General features: G+C 32.9%; 1 protein-coding gene and 1 pseudogene across 1 annotated transcript; both read left to right on the top strand.

The window, feature by feature from the left end:
- The first annotated feature begins 634 nt into the window (after nucleotides 1–634).
- On the top strand, nucleotides 635–2,457 carry LOC140172947 (uncharacterized; annotated as a pseudogene).
- Nucleotides 2,458–4,251: 1,794 nt separating this feature from the next.
- On the top strand, nucleotides 4,252–10,961 carry LOC112750905 (uncharacterized). The gene is made up of 5 exons (XM_072216945.1): nucleotides 4,252–6,191; nucleotides 6,501–6,569; nucleotides 7,615–9,314; nucleotides 9,803–9,949; nucleotides 10,430–10,961. The coding sequence occupies exon 3, from the start codon at nucleotides 8,265–8,267 to the stop codon at nucleotides 9,306–9,308; it is 1,044 nt and encodes a 347-aa protein (XP_072073046.1). The 5' UTR covers nucleotides 4,252–6,191; nucleotides 6,501–6,569; nucleotides 7,615–8,264; the 3' UTR covers nucleotides 9,309–9,314; nucleotides 9,803–9,949; nucleotides 10,430–10,961.
- Nucleotides 10,962–15,112: the final 4,151 nt, after the last annotated feature.

Raw genomic sequence — 15,112 nt, 5'->3', positions numbered from 1 at the left:
CTGGGAACAATTAAGAGTCGTAGCATTTTGCAAGGAGAGTTGTTTGCTATTTGGAGAGGCTTTCTTTTAGCATGGGACTCGGGACAAAGAGACATTATATGTGAGACAGACTGTGTGGAGGCTTTTACTATTGTCAATAATTTACAAGATTGCTCTGGGTTTATTGATCCTTTGGTGTTAAAAATCCGAGATATCATGTCTTGGAAATGGCGTGCTGATCTTCGGTTGATCTTGAGAGATGCAAATACAGTAGCAGACATCATGGCAAAGACTGCAATGAGGCCTATTTCTCCCCAAGTGGAGCTTCCATTGCCTTGGAAGGAGTTTGAGAGTAGTATTCAGCGGGACTGTCTTTCTTAAGCAGTTTCTTGTTTTTTTTCTTTCTTAATTTTTGTTTATTTTCTTTTAAGTCACAAAAAAAAAAATTGATATTATTAAATGTAAATATTAAAAAAAGAAAAAACTTATTTATGGAAATAGAGTATGTGATCCAATGCATCAGGGCTTAGACTAGTAAGATAATAAAAGTAGAAACAAATCACCTCGAACAAGCTTGATGCTACGCTGACTCGTTGAAGCACTCTTCAACTCAACGCATTCCATTTTACCACCATACTTCTCTTTGATTGCTATAATGTTGTCATTCTCACGAATCTTGTTAAGGTGTGCTTTTCAAATCCCAAAGCTCTCTCCTTATTCTGTTCCCCACTCCGCTCTCCGTCTTTGCTTCCCTTCCACTTCATCCCTACACTCTCACTCTCATCCCCAATCGCTTGATGAAGCTGTTGATTCCTTCACTCGCATGCTCTCTATGCGTCCTCCTCCATCCATCATCCAATTTAACAAGATTTTGGGATCTCTTGCCAAGACCAACCATTTCCTCACCACCATTTCCCTTTTCCAACAATTGCAAGCCAGGGGAATCGCTCCCGACTTGTTTACTTTGAACATCCTAATCAATTGTTGTTGCGGCATGGGTCGTATGACGCTTGCTTTCTCTGTGTTGGCCAGGATTTTCAGGACGGGTTTTCAGCCTGATACCATAACATTGAATACACTCATTAAAGGTCTCTCTCTCTCTCTGGTAAGGTTGAAAAAGCACTGCACTTTCATGACAGAGTGCTGCTGGCTCATGGATTTCACTTCGACCAAGTTACTTATGGGACGTTGATCAATGGGTTCTGTAAGACCGGGCATACATCAGCTGCTATTCAAGCGTTGAGAAAGATCCCACGGTATGGCATTGCTCCTGATGTCTTCATGTACAACGCAATTATTGATAGCTTGTGCAAGGTTACGCTTGTAAGTGATGCTTTTCATTTATACTCTGAAATGCTTGCTAAGGGAATCTCTCCCGATGTTATCACGTACAACACTCTAACTTATGGATTGTGCCTTGCGGGCCAACTTAAGGAAGCCATTGATTTACTAAATCATATGATTCTCATCAACATTACTCCAGATGTTCATACCTATAGTACTTTGATGGATGGGCTATGCAAGGAAGGAAAGATCAAAGATGCTAAGAATGTGTTGGCTATGATGATTAAAGATGGTGTGAAACCAGATGTGGTTACTTATAATTGTTTAATGGATGGGTATTGCTTGGTTAATGAGGTCAATAAGGCAAAATTTGTATTCAACACAATGGCCCAAAGTAGAGTGTCACTTGATGTTCAAAGTTACAGTATCATGATTAATGGCTTGTGCAAGAGTAAAATGGTCGATGAAGCCTTGAATCTCTTTGAAGAAATGCGTTGTAAATACTTGGTTCCAAACACGGTAACATACAACACTCTTATTGATGGCTTGAGCAAATCGAAGAGAATCTCTTGTGCTTTGGGGATTCTTGTCGAGATGTATGATAGAGGTCAACCTGCTACTGTAGTCACTTACAGTTCCTTGTTGGATGCGATGTTCAAAAACCAACAACTTGACAAGGCACTTATGTTATTCAATCAAATGAAAGAGTGTGGCATCGATCCAGATATACGTACAAACAACATACTTATAGATGGCCTGTGCAAAAGTGGAAGATTCGAAAATGCAAAAGAGATTTTTCAAGATCTTTCAATTAAAGGCTGTTCTCCAAATGTGAGGACTTACAATATTATGATCCATGGGCTCTGCAAAGAGGGCTTGTTTGAAGAAGCATTGGCCCTGCTGTTGGAAATGGAACACAATGGTTGCTTACCAGATGCTGTGACTTTTGAAACTGTTATTCGTGCTTTGTTTGAAAAAGATGAGAATGACATGGCAGAGAAACTTCTTCGGGAAATGGTTGCTAGAGGCTTATTGAATTGATAAAAAAAAGGGTAATATACATCAACTCAATTTGAAATTACGTCTCATTGTTGCTGAATATGTATCATGGTTCTGTAAATTCTGTGTCTGTTGGGTCAGAGGACTTTGGCAATGCCATAACATCAATCAATTTTCCACTTTCGATTTTTGCAATTGCTATTAACCTTTTTAATTCCACTACTTTATTGATTCTTTAGATGATATTCTTAGATATAGCTTATAGATTTAGTGTTTAAGGTCTCTTTATAGCAATGGAGTGTTCTTTACTGTTATTCTATGAGATCATATATTTATCATGCTAGAAACTAAGCAAAACTAAAAAGATTGAAAATTTTGTTTTGTTGTTTGTTTTCTGCTATTCTGTTGTGCAACTTATTTTTCCGTATCTTTGTAGGTACTGCATATATATATATATCGAAATAATTCCTATCACTGTTTTATCATAAGCAACCATGAGCTATTGTTTATTTGATTAAATCCTCCGGGAATTGTTGTAAAAGGAAATTTAAGTAGGTACTAAGTATTTATTCTTAGGCTATATAGTTTTCACTTCCATCTTAAAAATAAAACCCACTTCTAGAATGCATGTCCTCTCTTTTCATCAACCTAAGCAACATTGAGTCAAGGTTAATATGGTTCAGTTATCTCAAATCTTGTGGCCATTTTCTTAATTAATGATACTCAATTGTATTGCTTGGAAATTGCTTCTGCTGAAAATTTGTACATTATGAAATACTTTTTAGGAGAATGTTTTTCTGTTAATTCTTAGATAAATGACCTCATTATTTCTTGTTCAGACATTACTCCATTGTCTCTTAAGTCTCTGTTTATTAGCATTTTAAAAGAAGTTACTGGCTTGGAGTTTTGTTATGTGGTGTTGTGATGGGGGTGTTAAAAGTGAAACAATATAGAATTCTTTGGAATTGCAGTTGATTTTATTTGGTGAATTTCTTTGCATAATTATTGTATTTATTTACTTTCAATCAGATGGGTAAATACCAATCCACCGTGTTATATGTATAAATTTAATTGGCTTTATATTAGTCCAAACTATGTTGAAGGTCCCTATCTAGTGTGAATTTTCCTTTATACTTTGATTTCTATTCGGCCTATTCGGAATAAATTGTGAGACACTAGAATTCTTCAGAATCATACTCACTGGATTTTAAACTTTAAACTTCACTTTTCTCATGAAACTCAAACAAAAATCACTTCATCTCAAACGGATAAAATATTGATGTTGCTATAAACTTTGCAAAGTCAATCTTTGCATTATAATTAGGTTCTTCATTTATATACTTCCATGCTAACTTGTGTGGTTCGTGCTGCATAAAACAGTACTCCAAATAAACATTTGTTACTGCAAAGGGCATAATTTTGCTGTATGGTTAGAGTGTATGAATATACAATGTGTTTCGGATATTGCAAGTTTATCAACAAGAAGATATCTCTGTCATCAAGAGTTGTTTCAGACTCTACAGAAAGGGAAAATTTTAATATAGTTAACCAATTCTTTGTTCATTTTCACTGAATAGTATTATTTATTTATTTATTTATTTTTTCAGTTTTTGTTATGCAATCTGCAATGGAGTTCTTTTCTGGTTCTACCATTTGTAGGCACAGGTAATTTAACTTTTATGTCATTGAGAAGTTGCGGTTCTACCTTGGAGCAGAAGAAAAAATTGATGGTGTTGGTAATTATTGGCGCTATAAATAGTGACCGCTAGTATATTTAATATTTAATATTTATTATGAAATGTAAATATAAAATTTACTAATATTATATGATAATTTTTGTGTAAATATTATATGATAATTTGTTATTTATTGTTAATTTTCTAGTATTAGTTCCTGCAAAATTTCATAGGTTAAGTTTCAACTAATCAATTTATAAGAAGTTATTATATTGTACATGTAACTAATTTTTATTTTATTGAATTTGAATTATATTGTTAATTGTTGTCTTATATATTATTGAATTTGAATTAAATAGTAATGTCAGGTGACTTCTAGTCTAGTTAATACAATATATAATACAGTAGAAATAGATACTACAGTAAAAACATAAATGACTAATATATTTCTAGTTATGCAAGAAAGAACACGATACTTGAGTGTCTTTCGTCTCCACTACCTCAATATATCAAATCTATTAAAATCTTTTGTTACATGATCTTTCAGATACCTATCAATCTCATTCTTATTGAGTTCACTTGGTTTTATTTTCTGTGTTTGCTTCCATTTTCTCAAAGGATCTTCAATCATAATGCTATTATTGTCACTTATCTCTAAATTAGAATTTGGTTTGATATCTAAAAAACAGTTAGCATTTTGAGTGTTCGCTAATTTTGCCTCCAAATACTAATTTTTCCATCACATATTCTTCTAATTCCTAATTTTCAATAATCATCATTCAATCATAATTTTTCTCTCCAAATAATTTTTTTTATCACCATCATTCAACAATGGCGAACACTTTCAGGACTCCAATAATAGTACTACACCTCCAGCATCTTTGTACTTTAGGCTATCACCTAAACTCAAGAATATACAATGTTATGATAAAGGTGAAAATGAACAAGCACTGAAATATCTTCATGAAATGATTGTTAGAGGCTTATTGAAAAGACAATAGGAGAAATAAATCAACTCAAATTAATAAATTTTCTGTTGTCAAAATTTGTACAGAACTTGGTGAATTTTATATCTATTGGAGGATTTGGGAAATGCCATGAACTCACTATCACCTTGATTTTGGTTATCTCACTGTTATTGAATTAATTTTGAACTTGTGTTATTGGCTGATTTTTTACTCTTTGTTACCATGGCTATCATGGATCCTGTTTCGGTGGATATTCCTAGTTGTAACTGTGCTTAAGATTTCTTGATAGTAGTTAAGAGCTCATGATTGGTTTGATGAGCAACTGTGCTTTATTTGAGTAAATCTTCCTAGTATTCTTCTAAAAGATATGCGGTGGCAAGATTAATGACATGGATATATGATTTTCACTGCCAGTCTTTAAAACAAATACATCTACTAAATGCATGACCCCACTTTTTTTGGTTGACAATTTCAACATTTTGTTATTTTTCAAAATCTGATCACAGCTGAAGAAACCTGTATACAAAGTATGTGATTACACTTGATTTTTCAAGGAAAAAAAAAGGGCTGTGCAAGAAGGAATTTCTAGGAATTTGTCTACTATGGTTCAAATATGAATTATCTTAAAACCTTTGTGCTTTTCATAATTAATATTACTCAGCTGTAATTCTTAGAATCAATTGAAAATTTGTACATTATGTTTATTTTCATAATTAATGTTACTTAGTTGTAATTAATGTTTTCCTAAAACCTTGGTTCATTTTCATAATTAATGTTACTCAGCAGTTAATGCTTGGTTGAATTATTTCATTATTTCTCGTTAAAAAATCCTATATAGGGATTATTATATTGTTCTTGTTTAAAATCATGTTGAAAAGCTTTTATTATTAAAACATGTTTGGAGATTTGTTGTCTGTTATTAGCTACACCTGTCACAAAAGATTTGGGGATTCTAATTCCAAGTACAATTGTTTCTACACCTGTTTCTTTGGGTTTTCTAAATTTTCTCTGCAGTGATGATTGGGGTTAGAATAAAGAATTAAAAGTGAAACAATGTTGTAGAGTTTGAAATTGCATTTCTTTTTGAAGAATATCTTTGAATATCAAAAGTTGAACTCTGCTTAAGTGCTGATTAACTTATTTCATGAAACTGATATGAACTTGAATTGGTGGTTGAATATATTGGATTCTTGACATTTTCATCTTTGTTCCATGCTTACTGATTGCTAGGTGCACGCAAGCATGTTAAGTTGCAGCATGGCAAAGACAATATTGAAGTTCTCTAGTATGAATTTTCCTTTATACTTGATTTCAGTTTGTCCATTTGAAATAATTGCGAGACAGTTGATTTAATATTTTCTCAGCATATTTGATTTCTAGTTGAACCCACCATTGGATTTTAAGCTTCAAAATCAGTTTTGGATGGAAGTGAATAATAGCTACTTACTTTCACAAAAATCACTCTTCAGACTGCACTAATAAACATAAAATGAATTGATCTCAAACAAGATAGAATATGGTTGATAGCATGCTGAATGCTTCCTGTAGATATGGTTTAATTTTTTTTCCACCCTTTCTTTTTTCTTTCAAATAGGTATGTGATTTTGGCTTATCATGAATGAAGCACAGTACATTCCTTTCTTCCAGATCAACTGCAGGAACAGTAAGCTGTCATAATCCTCATTTCTAAGCTCAAATACTGTGTCATACCCTCTGCCTTCTGAATATTTGTTCTTTCATGTTGTTGTTCTATATTTTGCTGCATATATTTTATGTTCGTTGTGCTTTATATTCTTCTGAAGATATACAAACATACACAAATGAAGGCATTTGCTATTATCTTTTAACAAAAAATTTGGAAAACCAGGAGCTTCTTGCCGTTTAAAATTCATTATGTTTGGGATGTTATACTAATTCTTTTGTGATGATGAATACCTATCTTTAGCATCGGCTTTTGTTATGTTCAATTTATAATACAATTACTAGTTCTATAGGCCAAGAAAATGTCGATTAAATAAGGTTTGGGAGAATGAGAGAAGGAGGAAAACAGAGTGAGAAAGAAAAGAGAATTCAGAGAGAAAGATAAGACATTTATCACTAATCTGTGCTTATGTATAGAGAAGAGTAGCTTCCTGTGCAAGCTAGTACAAAAGGTACAACAGTCCGTTCATTCTTAAGTTAGTTATGATAGCTGTAACTAACAGCTGTCCTATCGTAGCTGGCACTGTTCTCACAGCCAACAGTTCTTTCATAACTAACTTGTAACTCTTCTCTAGACTTTACCAATTCACTCTACTACGATGAATGGTTTCTGGTAACAAATGAGGAAATCTTTCTTAATTTTGTTGAGGCCTAAACATGAAACTTGAATTTTGCTTGTTATAATTAAATTTACTAAAGTTGTTGTTTGGTAAGAGTTTCTGCCTTTCTGGAAAAAAAATATAAAGACAGGGGAGATAGAGATAATTGCACAAATTTTTTCGTAGGGAAGACCAACTTTGTGCATTTCTCTGTGTCTCCTTTTCAAATAGGTCTGTGTCCTCTGATAATTGCCAAATGGGGCCTTAGTTAACTACATGCTTTTCATCTCTACCTCAAACTCCTGTCTTTCATATGTGTGATCAGCTCCGGTATTCTGCACGTATTTAGTTTTGCTGCTAAGCCTTTGTTTGGCATTGCAGTACATTCATTTTTTATAACATGTTCAGGCCGAATGGATGGCGCCTGAAGTGTTAAGAAATGAACCTTCAAATGAAAAGTAAGCTCAGTTATCATTGGTTTTGATCATTAATTTTTTTAGTCTTTTAAAATTAATACTAAAAATATATTTTGATTTTTTAATTTTTTTAACTTTTTATTTTTGTTTTAATTATAACGTTATAATAGTTTTTTTTAATATTATAATAATCTAATATGAGTAATATTAATTAAAAAGTATAATAAATCTAAACTGATCTAGAATAAAATATTAATCTTAATCTAAACAAATTTAAATAAAAAATATAAAATAATCATAAATGCTAATTTTTTTTTTCTAACTCTCTAAAAGGAGTTTTAACATTCCAAAGTTTCAAGAGTAAGAAATCGCGTACATACCGGATAAAAATTGAGAAAACTATTTCCGCAGAGATAGCAACGTCTAGTTCTAGTCGTCTATGTCTTGGAGCAGAGAGCAGAGAGCTCTCCCTCAAACTTATGGATTTCAGTTGAAAAAGCAGTGCGCTTTCATGACAGAGTGCTGGCTCATGGATTTCAGTTTAATCAAGTCACTTATGGTCTCTGTAAGACCGGACACACATCAGCTGCTATTCAAGTGTTGAGAAAGATCCCACGGTATGGCATTGCTCCTGATGTCTTCATGTACAGCGCAATTATTGATAGCCTCTGCAAGGATACACTTGTAAGTCAGGCTTTTCATTTATTTTCTGAAATGCTTGCTAAGGGAATTTCTCCTAATGTTATCACATACAGTTCTCTCATTTTTGGATTGTGTCTTGTGGGTCAATATAAGGAAGCCATTGATTTGTTAAGTGATATGGTGCTTAGAAACATTACTCCTAATGTTTATACCTATAATACTTTGGTTGATGGGCTATGCAAGGAAGGAAAGATCAAAGATGCTAAGAGTGTATTGGCTGTAATGGCAAAACATGGTGTGAAACTAGATGTGGTTACTTATAACAGCTTAATGGATGGATATTGTTTGGTTAATCAGGTAAATAAGGCAAAATATGTATTCAACACAATGGCTAAGAGTAGACCGTTTCCTAATGTTCGGAGTTACAATATCATGATTAATGGCTTTTGTAAGAGTAAAATGATCGATGATGCCTTGAATCTCTTCGAAGAGATGTGTCGCAAGAACTTGGTTCCTGACACGGTAACTTACAATACTCTAGTTGATGGCTTGGGAAAGTCAAGGAGAATCCTTTGTGCCTTGGAGCTTCTTGAAAAGATGCATAATCGAGGTCAACCTAATATAGTCACTTACAGTTCTTTGCTGGATGCTTTGTTCAATATCAAACAACATGACAAGGCACTTATGTTATTCAATCAAATGAAAGAGTGTGGCGTTGATCCAGATATATATGCATACAACATACTTATAGATGGTCTGTGCAAAAGTGGAAGACTTAAAAATGCAAAAGAGATTTTTCAAGATCTTTCCATTAAAGGCTATCGGCCAGACATGAGGACATACACTATTATGATAAATGGGCTTTGCAAAGAGGGCCTACTTCATGAAGCATTGGCTTTCTTGTCAAAAATGGAAGACAATGGCTGCTTACCAAATGCTGTGACTTATGAAATAATCATTCGTGCTCTGTTTGAAAAAGGTGAAAATGATAACGCGGAGAAACTTTTTCGTGAAATGATATCTAGAGGCCTATTGCAAGGATAGAAGTTGGTGAGATTCTTCTTGTTAGACATCACAAAATGTTGTTTGTATCTCTTTCTTTTTAACTTGTGTTTTGTTCTCGATCATCTTTCGAGTCCATATTAACGCTTTTAGATCTTCACATGATTGTGATTCTTTATTCTGCTTTACCCACACCTAAGTGTTTTCTTTGTCGTTGCTTATTTTATGGCATTTTTGGCGACTAGATGGCTGTTATATGTGGCTTGTCGGATATATCATTGTTTCCTTTTTTGTTTTTGTAATTATATGTGCATTGATGTTAATTTATTCCTAAGCTGAAATGGTTGTGATTTAATCATTCAAGGGGAATCCTTGTTAGTTGTGAAGCTTCCCTGCACTCTTATTGTCTTTCGATGTTTTCATTTCCCCCATATTTAAAGTAAACTCCATGCAGCAGCATACTGTCTGATGTAGCCTTAGATGAAATCTCAAATGTTATTTTGCAAACATCTTCTCATTTTTCTGTGTTCATGCAGTTATACCTGAAGCATATTGTACCAAAGCAATCAACTTGATAAAAATAGTTACTGATTCAAACTTCAAAGCCAAAGGATTTTGATCAAACACTAGCCTCTTGCGCAATCTCCAAGCACCCCAAAGAGTAGCAAGAAACATTTGCACAGGTTAATGCTCAAAAAAGTTGGAATACTCTATCATGAATTGCATGTTCCCATATAATCATGTTAAGAAAAATAATAAACCTATAAACTTTACAATTAAAATGAGAAACTTTGGTGGTATATTCAGGCTTTTAAGCTCGAATCTCATTAAAGCTAAAATATTGTGTTAAGAAACAATTATGTGATCAAATCTGGTTTTAATGAAACAATTATGGTATTTTTATATGATATGAATTGTTCAGGAGAGAGTATTTTAATTTGTTAACTGAGCTAAACTTGTAGGTTGATGGCTTGATAACTTTCATCTTTATGCTGGCTCTACCATAGATCAATTGATTCATTTGAAACGTTCTTGGAGTTATCATGAAAAACATTGGTCCATTTGTTTGTTGTTTTTTTTTTTTCAGAAAAAAAAATGACATTAAAAATTTTGAAAAAATGGCATTTATCATTGTCTTTTGAGGTTTTTTTTTTTTTTTGAAGGTGGAAATAGAAAATAACTAGTTTACAAGGGCAAGCAGTAGCAGAAAGCCATTGGATTTTATTCAGATGCCATTAAACTAAGCAGCAAGAATGCAACATACTACAGTAATAGGACCCAAGCATCTAAGTCTTTATGTATTAGAAAGCATCTAAGTCTAGTAGGTAGATACTGAATATTACTAGCTTAGACTATACAAGATGTGGATATTACGTTGATCATATTGGATTGAAAATTTGAAATGGCTTGACATTCACAAGTTCATTTCCCTCACATGCACATATGCAGCTGAGCGGTGTTAAGGCAGTTCGAGGCAGGTGTTGTGCAGCTGTTTGTGTAAGATCAAGCTTTGCACTTTTAGTTTTGTTCCATTTATATATTTGTACCCTTTATTGCTGAGATTGTTAATTTGTTGTTGTTAGGTCTATTGTGTTTCTGCAACGGCTTTGATTGGTTCTTGTAATGCTTTTTCACTTATCTCGATGGCTTATTAGGCGAAATGCTCTCTCTTTCTTTTGGGGAGGTATAAAAGAATTATGCTCGAACCAAGTATGATTTGGTACTGTTTGATTTTTTATTTTGATATATGTTTTGTTATCTTAGTTACATTTAAAAATTATATATTTGAAAAAAATACATTTGATATTTTCAATTAGAAAATGAATGAAGTTAAAAATATTGTTCGAAATAATCTTCATTTCACATAATAGGGGAAAAAGAAATAAAAATGAATTGATTTTAAGAAAAATAAATTATTGAATAAATTGATGAGAAATAATTCAGTAATTTGACTGTAACAGAAAAATAGTAAGGATACCAAAGAGTTTTTTCACTAGCCTACTAATTTGTATGTTATGCTTTTATCTTGTTCTTACCTTTTTAATTTGTATGTTATGCTTTTATCTTGTTCTTACCTTTAAAAAAAGGTATGTAGCAAGTTACGTTTGAGCCATTAACCTAATAGAATCATAAATACTATTTTTTTTTTTTTTTTGAAAGTGACACAATTACTAATACTATTTTTCTGAGTTTTTTAAGGTGAAACATAGTTATTAATCTTTTCGCTCCAGTCATCAGCATAAAGACAAACAATTTGGTCACAATATTTTTCATGTCTAAGGTAGAATTTACAGTTAAACTACTGACTTTATAGTCAAGCAATCAAATGATGAAATATTGACTTTATAGTCAAGGAATCAGATGATAAAATACGAAACGATACCAACGTAATAGATCTAATTAGATCACAAATAGTATAATCACGCCTAAGAGTCTAAGACGCTTAACAATGTAATGCACAAACAGCTACTTTTGTATCGTTTATAATAAGTGGAGTACTTGTCCATATAATTGTCTTGTGAATTGCGATTTGTAATAATGTTTTGGTTAAAATCTAAATTTCATTATTTCAACACCCACTTAGTTGAAACATTCTTTTTTAACTCATGTTTGTTACCTCCACGTATTTTTTGCTTCATAAATATGTAACACAAAATTATATTAATAAATTTTTGTGCTGAATTTCAATATCACATATAGGCCTTGGATTCTGAATTATTTGAGAGTACTTGTAAGTAGAGGTGTGCATGGGTCGGGTGAAACTGGGTTTGATGTGACCCAGATTCGGCCCGAAATATATACCGGGTCTATTTGTTAGACCCGAATCGACCCTAGACCCGATGAAACCTATACACTTTCGGGCCACGATTATACCGGGTAAAAACCGGGCCGTTAACATTATATTACCTTGATACTTTCTTGTAAGTTAGCATGTAAAAATATCCAAATTTCCAAGACTCCAACCATTATTTGACATGGTAAAATTTACTTAGAAAAATATAATAAGAAGTAACTCTTCTCTAAAATTAAAGTATAACCATAATCAATACTAATATTACCTAATAACACCAAATATTTAAATCAATACAAATAACACAAAATTATGCATTAGTCTAAAGTCTTATGCATTTTAAACATAAAACATTAACTTATAGTCTTATATATAATGACTAATAACACAAAATATTAAGATTTACAATACTTAAATTTCACATAATAATAACCATCATCCATCACTAATAACACAAAATATTAATTGTGTATGATGACCGGGCCACCGGGCCGATTTCGGGTGACACGAGCTATGGCCCGGACCCGATCCGAAATAATGACCGGGTCTACTTTTGAGACCCATACCCGGCCCTAGACCTGATGAAATCACATCAAATTAGTCCCTAAAGTGCTCGGGACTGGGCCGGATCTTCGGGCCGGGCCGGGCCATGCACACCCCTACTTGTAAGGATCAATTTCACTTCAACCTGAGTTTTTTTTATTTAATTAATAAATCCTAAGTCATAGTTAAAAGTCAAAACAGAATAAATCGTTCTTTATTTGTATTGCTAAAAATGTTTTTCCTTTCATGGATGTTGGGCCTCAAACACGAATTGTTAAAATACATTAAGCATTCGGTACTAACATCTTCATGAACCACATAGCGTCATTTTTCTCAATGATTTTGATAAATTTTCAAACACTTTCCTCTTCTTCAGCTGTTATACAATGCTCTCTGGAAGAAACTGCAATTTTAAAGAACTCAAACTTTGGCATAGAATCACCATTTAATAAAGGTACTTACTCCAATAAAAATGTCAAAAATATCTCATAAAGATATTTGATTAAATTTTAACTTATTTTTTTAGTCATATTTTAAATAAAGATAACTCTTTCATAACATACTAAAATCCAACCTTACAATCTACTATCCAATGGCTCAACAAAAGCATTCTCGCATGAAGATAATTTAAATTTTTTATTAGAGTATCCACCTTTAATAAAAGCATGAACAATCAAAATAATCCCTTCAACACCATAGTAAAAATTCTTTATTTGTATATTCACCCTTTCAAACATCATGTTCTTAATTCTGAATTATTTTAATATGTGCACTCTTGAATGTTTCCTAAATTTAAGCAAAAGAATGATGAATTTTTTTCTGATTTGATCAAAATAAATTCCCACAAAAGGAATAGGAATGTTACCTGCATTTATTTTTAATGAATTTTTATCACGTGTTATGCGTTGTTATGGGTTGTTGGGGACTTGAGATGTATCGTATTGATATGGAGTTAAATTTTTTTTAAACAATAGTACACAAATCGAAGGGTGGGTATTGTGAAGGAAAGAAAACCTAACCTTTGATTTGTGCTCAAATTTGATTGATGAACAAATTGGACCCTAGGTATTGTGTGTGCGAAATTTTTTGCACATAAACCAAGAAATCATGTGAGATTTTTAAATAGTACAATTAAAAAAAAAGAGTGTACTTTTAACCTTTTGTTTCAATACATCTGTCACTCGAAATTTAAATTATAAAAAATAAAAAAATATGGGAAATGCAATTTATAAAGTGATACTTGATAGAATAGAATTGATGATTATTTGCAAAAGAACAGAAAATTCCTCATCTAAGCAAACATATAGACTCGTCAGTGCTAAGATAGCAAATGCTACTAACACATTGTTTGGTTTGAAGGAATATGAGGGAAAAGAAAAGGGTTAAGTATGATTTTGGTCTCTAATGTAGAAGCCGAAAATTTATTTCGTCCTCGGTCTTTTTTTCGCTACAAAATGGTCTCGAAGATTTCAGTTTGTTTTAAAATCGACATTTTTATCAAATTTTTAATTTTTATTCCAAAAATACCCCTAACTATATAAAAAAACGTTGAATAAAAGAAAAACGGGGAAGGCGGGAAAGGGGGAAGGGATTCGCGGGGGGAAGGGGGAAGGATCTCGCCGCTCCAATCCGCCGTCGTTGCTCCAATCCGCCGTCGCTGCTCGTCGTCGTTCGGTGGCTGGATCTCGCCGCTGCTCCTCTAGGATCGCGGAGGTGCTCGATGGCGGATTGTTCTGGTTCGAGGCAAGAACAAGGGAAGGCTTTGGTGGTGAGCCGAGGTAGCGCGAAGAGAGAAGAAGAAAAGGATTGCGGAGCTGTGATAGCGGATCAGCGCTGTGATGGTGGTTTTGGGTGATTCGCCGGCTTCTGCTTTTGCTTCTATTCTTCTTCTACTTCTGTTATGTTGTTGATTTTTTTATTATTGTTGCCTCTGGTTGCTTCTGCTTCTAATTGATAATATTGTTTCATTGTTGTTGTTGTTGTTCTGCTCCTGCTTCTGCTTCTGCTTCTGCTCCTGCTCCTACTTCTACTTGATTCCATTGTTAATTCATTGTTGTTGTTGTTGTTGTTGTCCTGCTCTTGTTTCTGCTTGATTACATTGTTGATTCATTGTTGTTGTTGCATTTGGTTCTGTTTCTGCTTGTGCTTGTGCTTGTGCTTGGGGAAGGGGAAGGGGGCATTTTGGTCCGAATGACAGTTTTAAAACTAAATTAAACCTTCGGGACCATTTTGTAGCGAAAAAAAGGTAAGGGACAAAATAAATTTTCGGCCTCTACGTTTGGGACCAGAATCATACTTAACCCAAAAGAAAATGTAGGGAAAAAAAATGCATAAAAAATTAAATTTTTTGTTGTTTGGTTTAGAAAATGTAGGAAAAGAAAATTTTATTAAAAATATTTAAAATTAAAAATAATAAAAATATTCAAAAATCAAGTAAAAAAATTTGAAAATAAAATAAAATAAGATATAGAATTTAAAATTTAAAATTTAAAACTTAAGATTATCGAAAACA

Source organism: Arachis hypogaea, chromosome 15 (genome assembly GCF_003086295.3).
Source record: "Arachis hypogaea cultivar Tifrunner chromosome 15, arahy.Tifrunner.gnm2.J5K5, whole genome shotgun sequence".
NCBI lineage: Eukaryota > Viridiplantae > Streptophyta > Magnoliopsida > Fabales > Fabaceae > Arachis > Arachis hypogaea.
This window is presented reverse-complemented; position numbering and strand designations above follow the sequence as displayed.

Excerpts from the sequence above, each read along its gene's own strand:
- LOC112750905 (XM_072216945.1), top strand. The coding sequence starts at position 8,265 with ATGTACAGCGCAATTATTGATAGCCTCTGCAAGGATACACTTGTAAGT.